We start from the raw sequence: 13,397 nt of genomic DNA on the forward strand, positions 1-13,397 counted from the left end.
GCCGGAAAAAAGAACTGAAAGTAAAAGGAGTTTGCTGTGCATCATGGGATACAGAGGGTCTCTGGAGAGTTCCTTAAAGGCACGGTATCCCTTTTCCAGACACATAATGGAAGCCTGTGGGGGCTTGTCTGTCCATACCTTCCTCTCTATCATTCCAAGGATTTTGTGAAGGGGAAGTTTCTCTATGGGTAAAATTTAACAGACTGTGTTAAATGTGATGTTGGTGGAATATCCTTTGCATTTCTAGTTGAAGTACTGGACAGTGTAGCCTTGCAGGTATAGGCTGCATTATTGTCTTTAATTTTCTCTTAGGTGTTTATGCAGGACTGCACTGAGCACAACTTAAGAGATTTTTGATTGCTCAGGGGTCCACGCACATGGGCGGGACTATTCACTAGATTATGACTATACACAGAGATCCCCTACTACAGAAGTGTTTTATCCTGCCTCCTACAGGGGTTATATGCAGGAGGAACTGTTGTTCATTTGGAATTAGTTTTTGTTCTAGTCTTATTTTTTGCTGCACCCCTAGAGATGTTGACTGGGTTTGCGTTGGTCTTACAGCGAAGTCACTTGGATGAGGGTTGTTGACTCCCTCTCGGTGCGTTTCCTTGTCCTTGTGTGCGCCCACGAAAGGATTGCCCTCGGGGCTGGTACTGCTAGTTTTGCTGCTGCTGTCCCTGCTGTTGGCCCTGGTTACCTCGATAAACCTGTTGGAAGACTTGGTGTATTGCCACAGGTTGGTGGCTCCCCCTACCGGCTGGTCTTCTTGAGGGTGCTCCTCTTCTCATTCCTCTGAACTGCAGTGTCCCCATGGACCTAGCTGTTTAATTTTCCTTCTTGAGCGGATTGAGTTTTTCATCAACTGGAGCACCGAAAAGCTGTTCCCTAGTGAAGTGTGTTAAGGAAGTTGTTTTGCACTTCCGTCTTGAAGCCTGAAATTATTAGCCAGAAATGCCTTCTTTCCCCAAGCATCATCTGCCTGCTGGATGTCTCCGCTGCATCCAGGGCCGACTTCAAACATGTATTAACCATGTTCTTTCCTTCCTCTACCAGATGGCTCGCCCTTCTTTGATATTGCTCTGGCAGATTTTTTAAGCGTTCGCCCGCTTCCTCACAGTGCCGTTATGCGTGCCTGTTGATGAGAGCATTAGAATTAACGATGCACCATTGGATCGCCGCACTCCTTTCCAGTTCCCCTCCCCCCCACATTAGGTCCATTCTCCTGCTTTCCTTGTCTGGAGGTGGTCCTGTATTTGTGGGTATATTGGCCCTTTTCCTAGCCATGGATGTTATGATTGAATCCGCTGGTACTGATCCCTTAATATTCATAGGGTCCTTAGATGAGTGCTTGTATTTCTTTTCAGTCCTTGGAGTTACTGCTTTGCACACAGCAGGTTCCTTGAAGGCCTCCTTCCCCTGGTTCAGCACACTTGAGAGCATAGGTAGGAACTGGCTTCTTGTCTGGGATGGCAACAATGTCTCCAACAGGAGGCGAGATTGAGGTTTCTCCTCCTCTAGCTGCACTCCATACGTGTCTGCAGCTTCTTTATGACTTGGCTATAGATTTATATGTCGTCCGATGGCGAATGCCACGAAGGATAGGATTCTACTCCCTCTTGCGGGGATTCAGCGTCGAGATCCTGCCACTGCAAGTCTTGCGCCTCCGAGGATGTCGAGCCTTGCTAAGTTTGTTAGTCTTCCTCACCTTCAGCATCGCCTTACTACAGGTCTTCCTCCTCCTGTTCCTCGACTGGTTCAGGTGTCGACGGTGGCTGAAGGTCTTTGACGCACCTTTGTACTTCGGCCGTGGGCTTCGGTAGAATATGAACTGCCTCATCTTCTCATCGAAGTCTCTCTAGCATTGCCAGATGCTCGCCATTTCGGCCTCGAGCCTTATCTTCTTCTTTTTCCATCTCGGACGCGTGGTCGTGGTCGGAGTAGAGAGTTTCGGCCTTTCTCTTTGAGGTTGTGGATGTCGAAGTTGTAGCCGCTTAAAACCCTTCATTTTTAGACGTCGAAGAGTCCCTTTCCTGACCGCTCTTCGATGCCTTTGCCTTATCTGGGAGTCCTTGTTAAAGGAACCAAAATGCTGTTTGTCCTTGGATGTAGTTGCGGTCGTCGAGTGTTTAGACGGCAATGCTCCTTTGGAGGACTTGGATTCACTCTTTCGAATATCAGTGGAGTGCCTGGGGTTCGATGATTCTTACCTCCTTCGGCGTTTTTTCGACCTAGACGACTGTGGCGTCATCCGGTCCTTCGGCAATGTTGTCCTCTTCTCCACTAGAGAGGCCTAAATCTCGGAGTGAAGGAGGTGTCCGTCTTAGGATCAAGATGGCGTGGCTTGGTGTCAATGCTCAGTGCCCATGGCTTGAGGCTTCTGTGAGGCAATGTGGCCTCTAGTCGCGAAGTGAGCTCGGGGGCAGTGGCTAAAGCAGACTGCATCTCACAGTCTTGAGGTGCAATACCAGGCTCCCTCACGAGCTGTGCTCAGCCTCCATGAGAAACATTTTGTGAGGATTAATCCCAGTGAGTCAAGCTTAAGGTGGTAGATGAGTTATCAGAGTCCTTGGTGTATCCTTTGTCACAGGTGCATACTTTTGTGGAGTCTCAGGCATTTCTTCCTCCTCAACATCAGACCCATCCGAGAAGGGGTTGTTGTGATGATCTGCCAGTAATGCTGATTTACCTTCATAGTAAGCCACCTTGAGGTCTAAAGACTGGGGCCTGCTCTAATGATTCTTGGCATTTCATTTTACAATGTGCCATCTGTAGCAAACGGATTTCTTGCTTTTGGGAGGTTGAACTGTTTAAAACCCTTGTGGTCCCAGGATCAGCAAAGATGGCAAATTCGGGGATGGCCTGCCTAAAGCAACTCTGAACAGCACTAAGGAAAAAACGGAGTGTTCTCTATAACTGACCCCACCCTGAGTCCTTCTCGTTCGACCTGGTCTACAAAACCACGCCGGATCGGGTTCGAATTAAAAGCATTAAATTGATGAAGAGGAGTGTTTCGATGCTGCAGCTGAAGATTTTGATCCGTGGTGTAGAAAGGCTGCTGATTGTCCCAGAGCCTGAGAAGGAAAGGATAAAAATAGTCTACTGTAAATGAATTGTCATTGTGGGTTTGAGCAAGGAGCTGTCATCTTGAGGCTCAAGACTTCTCGGAAAAAAACATCAGGGTTGGGTGCAAACACTGCAGATGGCAGGAATACGTTTAGAAAATCTTTGAAAACATGGTTTTTGTACTTAAGCCTGTGTTTGGCCCTCTCCACGATATCAAACAAAGACCTAGCACTATGACGCCTCGGCATACATGCACTTTATAAGTTTCATTCATTCAATATGCAGAGCATGTGAGCTGAAGCACCACATGCTACAAATGTATTGTTACTGAAGTAATAGGTTTTTTCCAGGAGCTGATCTTGAGATGTTGCCCAGTTCTCACCCAGGCAATGCAACTGGCTCCCGAAATGAACCACCAGAAACCAAAGTTCTAGAATAAATATAACTTTATTCTTTAGCCAATAGAGTTCATGAAAAGTCAAACAGTAACTTTTGCACATACAAAGCCTCACTGAATGCTTGGAAACAGTTTCATAGTATAATTTTGAGTGGATGCTTTGAACACAACACTTTGAAAGGGACAAAGAGAGATACATAGGGGAGGATTGGGGGCACATAGAGCAGAGGTTTGCCCTAGGGGTGTGGACTCCATTGCTTATTTTGAAACAAACTGGCATTCTTTGAAAACTCTCTCGATGAACAAGCAGAGGGGCTATTTAGTGCAGATAGCGCAAATGGCAAAAGAACCACAGCCGTCAGGGACAGCAAAAGGTGGCAACATTTTCAAACAGAAAAACAAACTTGGACACTTATGTTTTCACTCAACTTCAGATAGGACTTATTGCTATCCTGAACACTGTACTTTATAGGGCACTTGGCAGGAGATGGAGCAAGTGCTTACGTGTACTTATGTGACTTTCTCAGGTAGAGGACATGAAAGCACAACCAATATGTGGCTGACCTTCCCAGCCCTACTGGCATTGTACGCTATCTACTGAACAACGAACTGCACAGCCTACCTCTTACACCAGTCAGGTTAATGTATAGACTGGGCAATGTTTTCTCTGCAAATGTCAATGAAGAAACTGAACAAACCGCATATAAGGACTAATGCGACTGTCAATGTATCATCTCCTTGGCACTGTGATGTGAAACGTAGGGCTGCCTACTAGTCCTCACGTGCAGAGATAGTGGCCCTCTTTACCAATTACTCACTTGTCAACAAAGGGCGGACACTTATCTAAAATTGATGGGAAACGGCTAGTGAGACTTAGCTGCTGGCCAGCGACACAATACCCAAACTTTTCATCCAACATGATCGTTGGGTCAAAATATTATGAACCAGGAACCAAATCCAATAGAAGTGCATAAGATGTGGAAGATCAAAAGCAGAGATAAAAAGTCCCTGAGTGCCAGCAATGACAAAACTCTTGCTCAATTTTCAACCTTACATCGTTCACCAAGGAGAAAAAGTATGCCAGTTTGAACTTGTTTGCAAGAATTTGATTTTAGGTGCTCTTTATGTGCATTCATTTTGCCAATGCATGTGCCCCATGATTCCTCTCTACCCTAACCTCATCCCCCTCATCTCATACACGTGCATCCGAGCGGCCATCTTGGTGTGCAGCACAAATCCTTCAGTGATGCGCCGAGAACAGAACAGAACAAAAAAATAACATCTTATGAAAAGAAAAGGCATATAACAAGTGGAGCCTTAAACTCTCCAAACTTTATAGGAAACAATACATTTTTATATACATCAGTGACATCACGCAGTCAGTCCATTACTGTTCATGGGGTCTGGGCATTAAAGTCTTCCAGAAAAAGAAAAAAAACTTTCTAAAATTCAGTGAAACCCAGACTCCAGAAAAGATGCCAACCTCAACAAGCTTTGTAAAAACCTTTCCAACATTTTCTGAAAAAACGAACATTTTCATTTATTTTATTCAACTTGAAAAAACAAGAAACAAACGTGAAGTGGTTTTGCTGGTGATTGTGTCTATGTGTGGTTCTTCTCATTGTCCGGTTGTCAAAGATTATGGCGGCCTTCAGGGCTGCAAACAGTACAATTTCTTTCCTCATGAGAACTTTAAAAAAAAACATACTGAAATGTAAAGTAGACAGAAACTGTTCATATTTTCCTTAAAGTACGTTCATTCACAGGTCTTTGAGCTAGAAACGTCTGGGAAGGGAGTTTTCCATAATTTGTATAGGTGGAGTGGTGTGGAATACCCTAGCTCCTTTACCCCGATATCCTTTTTGCCATGTTTGCCGAAGAGCCCATTTTATCTTACTTGATCATTTTTTAAAAGCTTTCCTGATGTCACTTAATTTCTCTTGGCTTTTGTTTTAGTCCTCAATGTAAATGTCCTCGATGCGGTTAAAAAAAGAATCACATTTGATGGCAGTTTTTTTGTAACCTGTACTAAATTTTTTCTTTAAACTGTTTCTTTCTAATTCAGTTGAAAGTAGTCCATACCTCTATAAGAAAACAAAAATCTGTTATTGCCCAAATTAATGCTTGCATGAGACCAAGAATTAATTTTGCCACCCAAATAGAAAAGAGATAGACAGTGTTCCAGATGACGAGATGAAATTACTTTTTTTCTTTTCTACTGGCACAGTTTGATAATTTTAAAGTACGATATACTTTGGACTTTTGAAGTTGGGGAGCAGTTTACAGATTACCACAAGACCACAGACCCACTATGGAAAATCCCTGAAGCATACCGGGAGGTTTCCAAGAAATATTTACTACCCATAACTTGAATACTTTACAGTTAAAAATATTTGTATTACTGCTTTGTTTATATGGAGCACTGTGCATAAAAATCCAGTTTCCGACATTAGACCCTGTTTTTTTTTTAACCATGGTGTATTAAGAGGCTGAACATCAGCCACGGATATCCTGAAAACTCTGCCCCGAGTTGACTAATCCGTCAGACAAAGCACAAGCCAGCTACAAACGTTTCACAGTATAGCAGAGTAGTCCCGAATGTACTCTCGTTGGGAGGTAAGAGAGAAATGCTTACATTGAGAACAATGTGCTGAAATGCCAAGTGTCTCGTTAATCAGGAGCTCTCTCTGGCAAAAGGGGTTTCGGGAGGAGAAGAGCTGATAAAATACAGGCTTCCCCGATCTGAGATGATTCCCAGACCTCAGATATGAGAGACTGAAATGAGCTCGATGCAAGACCAGGGGGAATTGTTACAACAAAAAAGAAAGTGCATTAGAGGATCTCAAAGTGGCAGCCCCTTTAAGAGCACCCGTTCCATTATACAAAATTAAGAGGTTAAGGGCGTGTGAAGTGAATGTTCAGTGTGGCTTGCGAGGTGAGTTCGAGATTGAGAGGTGTGTGCTAAAAGCAACTGGTTTTGGTAACATTTAAACCACCATGACCCCTCTTGTCACGATCCTCCCTCCAGATGTGGGGCAGTGGAGTAGAAACCTGCCTCGCTGACTCGTGTGTCTGTGTTAGGCTTCGTTGCTAATATTTATTGTTGCTAGTTCGCGAAAAATCAGTTGCAGATCAATGCAGACAAAACATTACATTCTTCTGAAAGTGGGCTCAAAGTATAGCAAGAGTGGGCGTCACATTTTGAAGGTCTATCCTTCAATTTCAGGTAAACCCAGGAAAATCTAAGTTTATGTTTACACACTGTGGGTTGGAAAATCTGAAGCATTTATCTGTGTGGTCCCTGGAGTACAGAATCTCTCCAAATTAACACGCTACCCGGCGGTGGGTACCCTAGGACAATGCAGAAGCTGAGAGAAATAGTGACCAGGAAAGCTTGTTCTAATTTTAGAAATGTTTATGTAAGTGGTTATAACAAAAAAAAACAATATTGTTCTGGGGGCAAGGTGTCTCTGAACGATTCTATCGATATTTTGCTTCTCTCTATCCCTACAGCAAATACTAGAAAGGGAATACGCAGCACAGTCCGCAGATAAATCAGAGGCAACCCCCTCCCTACACAGCACCAGATCCAATTAGGAAACAGAAACTGACGGGGCAGTCTGTTACTGTCCGATAATGACCTGCTTGGGGACTTGAGGGTCCCAATGCCATTAACAAACAGGAAGACACTGTCCTGTCGGTCATTACCGTTATTCTATGCAGCCAATTTATTGAAGGGAAAAAACTGATATTAGAAAAAATGGCAATGTCTTCAGTGGAGCACAGTGCGTTGTCCTGGCTACTCAAGCTGCAGCGGTCTGTGTGTGGTCGCGTGGGGGCGCTCTCCTGCCAGGCATGCCTAGGTAGGGAGCAGCAGATTCCCTCTCCTCAGAAAACGAGAAGAGAGGAACATTCTGGATTGTGCCAGCGTCCACTCCAAGCCACCAACTAACTGTATGTCGCAAGTCCAAAGCATCACCCTGTAGCCAAATATCTAGGTCAGGAGTTTGAAATGCCGGATGTTGTGCATTGAAAACGTAGGAACTCCACTCCCTCATTCACAGCCCCCTAAGGCCGCCCAGTTTCCGTTTTCTGTGCAGTGCTTTTGACACCGGCTCCAGTTTCTTTCGCTCGCCCGGACCGACCGTCACTTCACCCCCAACACTGTGTCCCGGTCTGTCCTGCGGAGGAGACTGGGGTCAAGGAAATGCAGTCTGAGCCGCTGTGCCGGGCCCTCTTGTCCTTCGGTGGGAACCACGCAGCGAGCGTCAGGGGGAATGGCTCGTGGGGCTGCTTCTGTTGGAGCTGGGGGAAAGACTGGGGCTGCAACTGCCTGGAGGGGGCGCCAGGCTACTGGCACGGGGCGCCTGCCCCGTCAAACTGTCCAGACCCTCAGAGTTCTCCAGCATTTCCTGGATGAGCGGCGGCATGGAGCCCGGGATCTCCATCTTGAGCGTGATAACCCGTTCGGCACCTGCAGCGGAAGAAAAGACACGAAAGACAGACTCAGTAGGGAGCAAAATGGCTGTGCATACATGGCTTCAATACGAGGCTCTTATAAAGTTCACACCACACGAATGAGGGAATGCATAGCTGCCAGGTTTCCCAGGGAGCTGCCCCAGGCCACTTTTTTGTTTGAATTCTGGGACTATTGGTCCTCTTTTAATAGAATAAGAAAGATTCCAAGTTCCAGCTTTATACATATTTTTTTAAAACCTGGACTGGGGACAGCAAGGACCTGAGAAGCTTGTCAGAGCTCACTGAATGAATGTTACTTCTGATGAAACACTTTTCTGACTTTCATTCCAGAAACGACCCCCCAAAGTTCATTAATGTTGGTCTGATTTCTCATGTACCAGATGTTTTCCAGCACATCTCTAGAGGGAGCTCGGCTGAAGACAATGGAGTACCAGAGGGCCAACAACGGCTGGTTTAGGCCTTCATCGCCAACATGCCAAAGTGTCTCTTTCAATGTATCTCTGCTGAGAACATTACACCCTCTGCTAGTTTTTGTAATGACGCAGATCTATTCACCAAACAATTTGCAGATACATTGGAAAATCCTCACCAAAGCCCTCCCCTTTAAGAAATATTGCCACAGAAGAGATGAAACGACTGAAGAAAAAGAATGGCTGTGCAACTCGAGATACTTTTTTTTTATTTTTACAAAAAAGGGACACACCCTTGGCGCTGATGCTGCGGAGGTCTGTGATCTTCATTAGCATCTTGGGGAACATGTGAGGCTTGTTCGGTCTCCTTTTCCGGACGTAGATTTTTAGCGCCTCCAGCAGCGGCTCCTGCAGCTTGTCCACCTTGTCAGGCTGCTCCAGGTCCTGGCGGTCTATAGGGAGGGGGACGAAAACAAAAGTGGTTTAAAACATCAATCCCTCACTCACGGCAAAGGAGGCGGAAACACACTATAAGGTTATTCAGCAAGATCGAACTCATTTCACTTTCGCATTAGTCAACAAGAACCATTAACCTATGCGAACTGGCAGCAAGGCAGAACAGGAATATTCCTCGGCTGGCCACCGGGTGTCGCCCTAGCCTTGTACACACGCTCCTCTCGCTCTGTCTCACTGGGCCTCCCTCCCACTGGCCTTGTGCATTGTTTTGTAACTCAGTAGAAAAGCTCGGGATCAGTTTCCTTTCATCCTCAGACAATCCTCCCTCTTGTTCCAGGCCCTTTCATCTCGGAGCTCAGAAACGAGGTGTACCTTTCCCAAGCCAGCCTTTCTGAGACCAAGGGGACGGGGAGGCTTTCTCAAGCCAGGGAGGGGAAAGGAGAGAACGAGCGCAATACTGAGTCACACGTGAACACCGGCCAGACAACCAGTTGCAAAGCCAATAGATCTTGCATTGGAAGCCACCCTTCTGTCTTGTCAATACTTGTTTTGATATGGTATTGGGATGGCTGCTTGGCCCACAGCAATATATATATATATATATATATATATATATATATATATATATATATATATATATATATATATATATATTTTAAACTGGCTGAAAGCAAAACCTTTTTGTCCTCAAAAAGCACAAGTTTGCTGTAGTTGATCCTGGCACTGAAAGGAAATAAACAAACACGCTAATTCCCTTTGGTAATGCTCTTTCTGGTTGATATTCTATCTGACTGCAGACTCCTCACCATGCGAGTATCCCGAGGCGCCAGGCTGTGCGCCGATAGATGGTGCCGTGCGACTCCAGGCGGACTGTGTGTGGACACTGGAAGTGACCGAGCAGCATACAAGTGTGCGGTTCCGTTGTCACTTCCTGGGTGGAATAAAGTCGGCTCTGAGTCGCACTATTTTTTGAGTTTTCGGATCCAGTCTTGCGTTTATGATACTCGCACGACGAGGAATCTGTGATTAGCGATATCTATCAGAATACCGAGTGTAGATGAGCTCCTTGTGAAGGCAAAGTGAAGACAGCCAATGGCTGAGGTGGGTGAACCATAGGCCCATACTGTATGCATGTGAATGATATAACAAACAATAGATTAAGAGGGCTGGCTAAAATACTATGAATATATATATTTATTTTTGTGAAATCAAAAGGTCTTGGCTAATGTTAGACCTACGAAATGCACAGAACCTGCAAAAGAAGGCATGTGTGCAAGTTTACATGGCACGATAATAATTAGCATAATATGGAAAAAATAGGGTAAGGAAATATGGAGTGAAATGGCAGGAAAACAGTGGCAAAAAAGGTGCAGGGTATAGGCTTGTGAAGAGGTAGACGGCCACATGGGTTTACAAAGGTTGGGTAACATAATGAACGATGCAGACGGGGGAGGGGCTGATACAGAAGGGGTGGGCGACCAGATGCCTCAAGGTTATTTTATTTTACACCCTAACGTAGTCTGGTAGCTGTAATTTTGATTCACATCAAAGTGCCTTCAATCACACTATGCTGTTGTGTGATACGCAGTGTCATGGCTCCTGGCGGCCACACAATGAGGAGGCAAAAAAAGCTGGGTAATCTGGAAATGGACAGCTTACTCCGATACACAGCTGGACACCCATTTAAACCCCAGGATATGGGAGGTGGCACCGATGAGCTCCTTTTTGCTGTGGGGGAGTGTAGCTGTGGCTGGTTAGGTAGAGCAGTAGCTCCAACGGGCTGGGCTGGAAAGGCAAGATCACACAAGCAACACCTCGCTGAAACACAGTGGTGTTGGGTTCCCTGGGGAGACAACCAGGTTTTGACGAGTGGGATCTTATCCCGGATTGGCGATTTATGGAATCGAGGGGATGTCATTCCCTTTTTAGACTAACAATATTACAAAATTAGCCCCCTTCGAGAACTTTCGTTACCTGCAAATACCGCACACACTTGCCGAGAGGGACGGAACTCCCTAAATCTTCACCCCTAGAAGACAGACTGCTAGATGAACATATGCTGCGTAAAGCCACATTCGTGACATAAAAAGTTGATTAACAATGTCCCTGATGCCCGGTTCTAATTAAGGTATAGGTGGACTCCAGATTCGGAGGCCTGGAAGAGGACGAGGGGGGGGGGGGCTGGCGTACCAAGCGAGGTGGCCATATGGGTGAAGTTCCGCCATGCCCAACTAAAAATACTACAGCTCTATGTTCAAAATGGGTAGATCAACTGATGAGTGTTGTAGGCGTGGCTGTGAGCAGAACGGCATCTTTTCCCACACTGTCTGGAAATGCCCACTGATACAATGGGTTTGGAACCGGATTGTGGGATGCATGAGTTCCCTATGCAGTAGCACTGTTACCACCTCTGCTAAATGGTGTTTAATCAATATTTGGGGAGAGTAAGACCTTAATCGCATGGAGCGGACATGGGTTACCTTTGTGCAGAGTGTAGTCAAAAGAAACATTGCACGACTCTGGCGGGTGGACCAGGTGCCGCAACTCAGGCTGGCAGAAAGACAGACTAGTGTATGCTGGCTGAAAGGGTGGTTTACGAGGACCCTGGCTGCCCACAGAAATGGGCTAAAATGTTGGGGCGTTGGAACGAACATCGAGGTTTTATCTGTGATTCTTCTCCTCTGGATGCTATGGAAAGATCTACGTATGGTTATTTGGGATCAAATTCAGTTATTGTCAGTGCTAGGTAAGGGGGGGGAGGGGGAGCTGCTAATAATATTGTGTGCTGAGATGTCATCTACTTTGTTAATCATGTCGATACACAACCATGTTTTTTCCTGTATTTTTAATACGTCAATAGTAAAATTACCAAAACAGTGACTAGTGCACTTAATTTTTGTAGATGATGCGAGGGAAGGTGTGGTGTAAAGGTTTTTTAAAAAAAATATTTGAATGTATGAAATGAAATTAAATGTTCATTTACTATTTGTGCTTTGAAAATCAAACAGTAAATACATACATATGGATTGATTTTAGGGGATGCTTCGGTCCTAGACGGGCAGAACACAATCTTTCTGCACAAAAACCGTCAGCATTGGGGGTACTACACCAGCCAAACTTTAAAGTGCAAAAGAACTATGAAAGGGGCAAACCCCTAGTGCGAGTGTAAACGACAGAGGAGCACCTGGCTGCGGTGAATGCAGATGCAAGACAAATTACAACTTTAGCAAGATGCACTTTTTACTCATTTACAATTTACTCCTGAAACCTCGTAGATTCCGGAAAGAAAAAACATACAAGCGCTCCTTCTCAGGAATGGCACCCAGGATCTGGAATGCGCTCCCTCCTGAAACCAGGCTTATCACCTCCACTGCACTCTTCAAGAAAGAGGTGAAAAACATCCTTCTGGCCAAGATCTCCTGAACTTTTTAGACGCTGGATCAGAGACTCTGCATCGCTTTGTATCATTGATCACCTTGTCTCCGGGCATTATACTCTTACCTGAATGTGACACTACTACGCTACTCTCGTACTACCGACCAATATATGATACACTTTAGTTTATTGAATAACCCTCCCCATGCCCCCACCCCGTGTTCTCTCTATCCTAAGAAATTGGTATAAGCCATCCACACATCTAAGGTTGACCTGAACCCTACTGTAATGGGATCAATGACTTGTGCGTTCTTATATTACTTGTTACCTGATTGTATAATGATATGTTTTCTGTACGTTACTGTTATCCTATTATGTTAGTGACTATTATACTGCTCCCATTATCTCTGTTCAGTCCTGCTTCCCCTACCCTTGTATCTGTGAAGCGCTCTGATATCTGTAAGGATCATGTTCGCGCTATATAAAACTTTGAATAAATAAATAAATAAATGCACTAGTTTTGCACTGTACATTTACGGGCATCTCTACACGTACACTGAAGAATGCTCGCCAAGCAAAGTGGTGCTATAGGACTCATTTCAGGCCAACAGAAAAGGCTTCACTTTCAACATCCAACTATGACTCACCTGCCCAATAGCTATTGTTAGGAGATAAAACTAGGTTCGCGAAAGAGACCTGACAGATAAAATAGATTTCCTGCCATGGTCATTCCACAGTAAAATCACAAGCCAAAACAGTTTGAAGGTACAGAGACCAGAGGCATTAAGCCTTTGCTCACTGACTTAGCAGTGCAGCTGGCCTTGTGAAACGAGAATAGCAGACTTTTTTTTTATTTATTTTTTTAAATCGAACATAGAACTCCACTGTTCAAACAGTTATGCAGGTGTGTATTATAGCCTTATAGCCCGCCGTAGAGGGCTATACCGGCTATTAAAGTCCCTCTCCAGCGTTAAAGGCCCCGAGCCGAAGGCGAGGGCCTTTAACAAGGGAGAGGGACTTTAATAGCGGTATAGCCCAGCTACGAAGGGCTATAAGGCTATTAGAACATTCTGTCACTAGAGTACAGAATGTTCTAACAAAAAAAACAAAGCCTTCATGGAGCGCGAGGGGATTGGAATCCCCTCAGGCTCCCTGAAGCCTTTGTTCACAGCCAGAGCTGTGAACAAAGAAACATTGGAATGTTGGAGCTCCAG

General features: G+C 45.1%; 1 protein-coding gene across 6 annotated transcripts in view; it reads right to left on the minus strand.

The window, feature by feature from the left end:
* Nucleotides 1-3,494: 3,494 nt before the first annotated feature.
* RARA (retinoic acid receptor alpha) overlaps nt 3,495-13,397 on the minus strand; it is a 400,739-nt gene continuing 390,836 nt past the window's right edge. For all 6 annotated transcript variants that reach the window (XM_078645522.1, XM_078645520.1, XM_078645521.1 and 3 more), the window contains 2 exons: nt 8,646-8,804; nt 3,495-7,937 (listed from right to left, as the gene is read on the minus strand). In XM_078645522.1, the coding sequence (XP_078501648.1) occupies nt 7,732-7,937; nt 8,646-8,804 (365 nt within the window). In that variant the 3' untranslated portion in view covers nt 3,495-7,731. The remainder of the gene's footprint in view (nt 7,938-8,645; nt 8,805-13,397) is intronic.

The sequence above is a fragment of the Lissotriton helveticus genome, chromosome 5_1, assembly GCF_964261635.1.
Source record: "Lissotriton helveticus chromosome 5_1, aLisHel1.1, whole genome shotgun sequence".
NCBI lineage: Eukaryota > Metazoa > Chordata > Amphibia > Caudata > Salamandridae > Lissotriton > Lissotriton helveticus.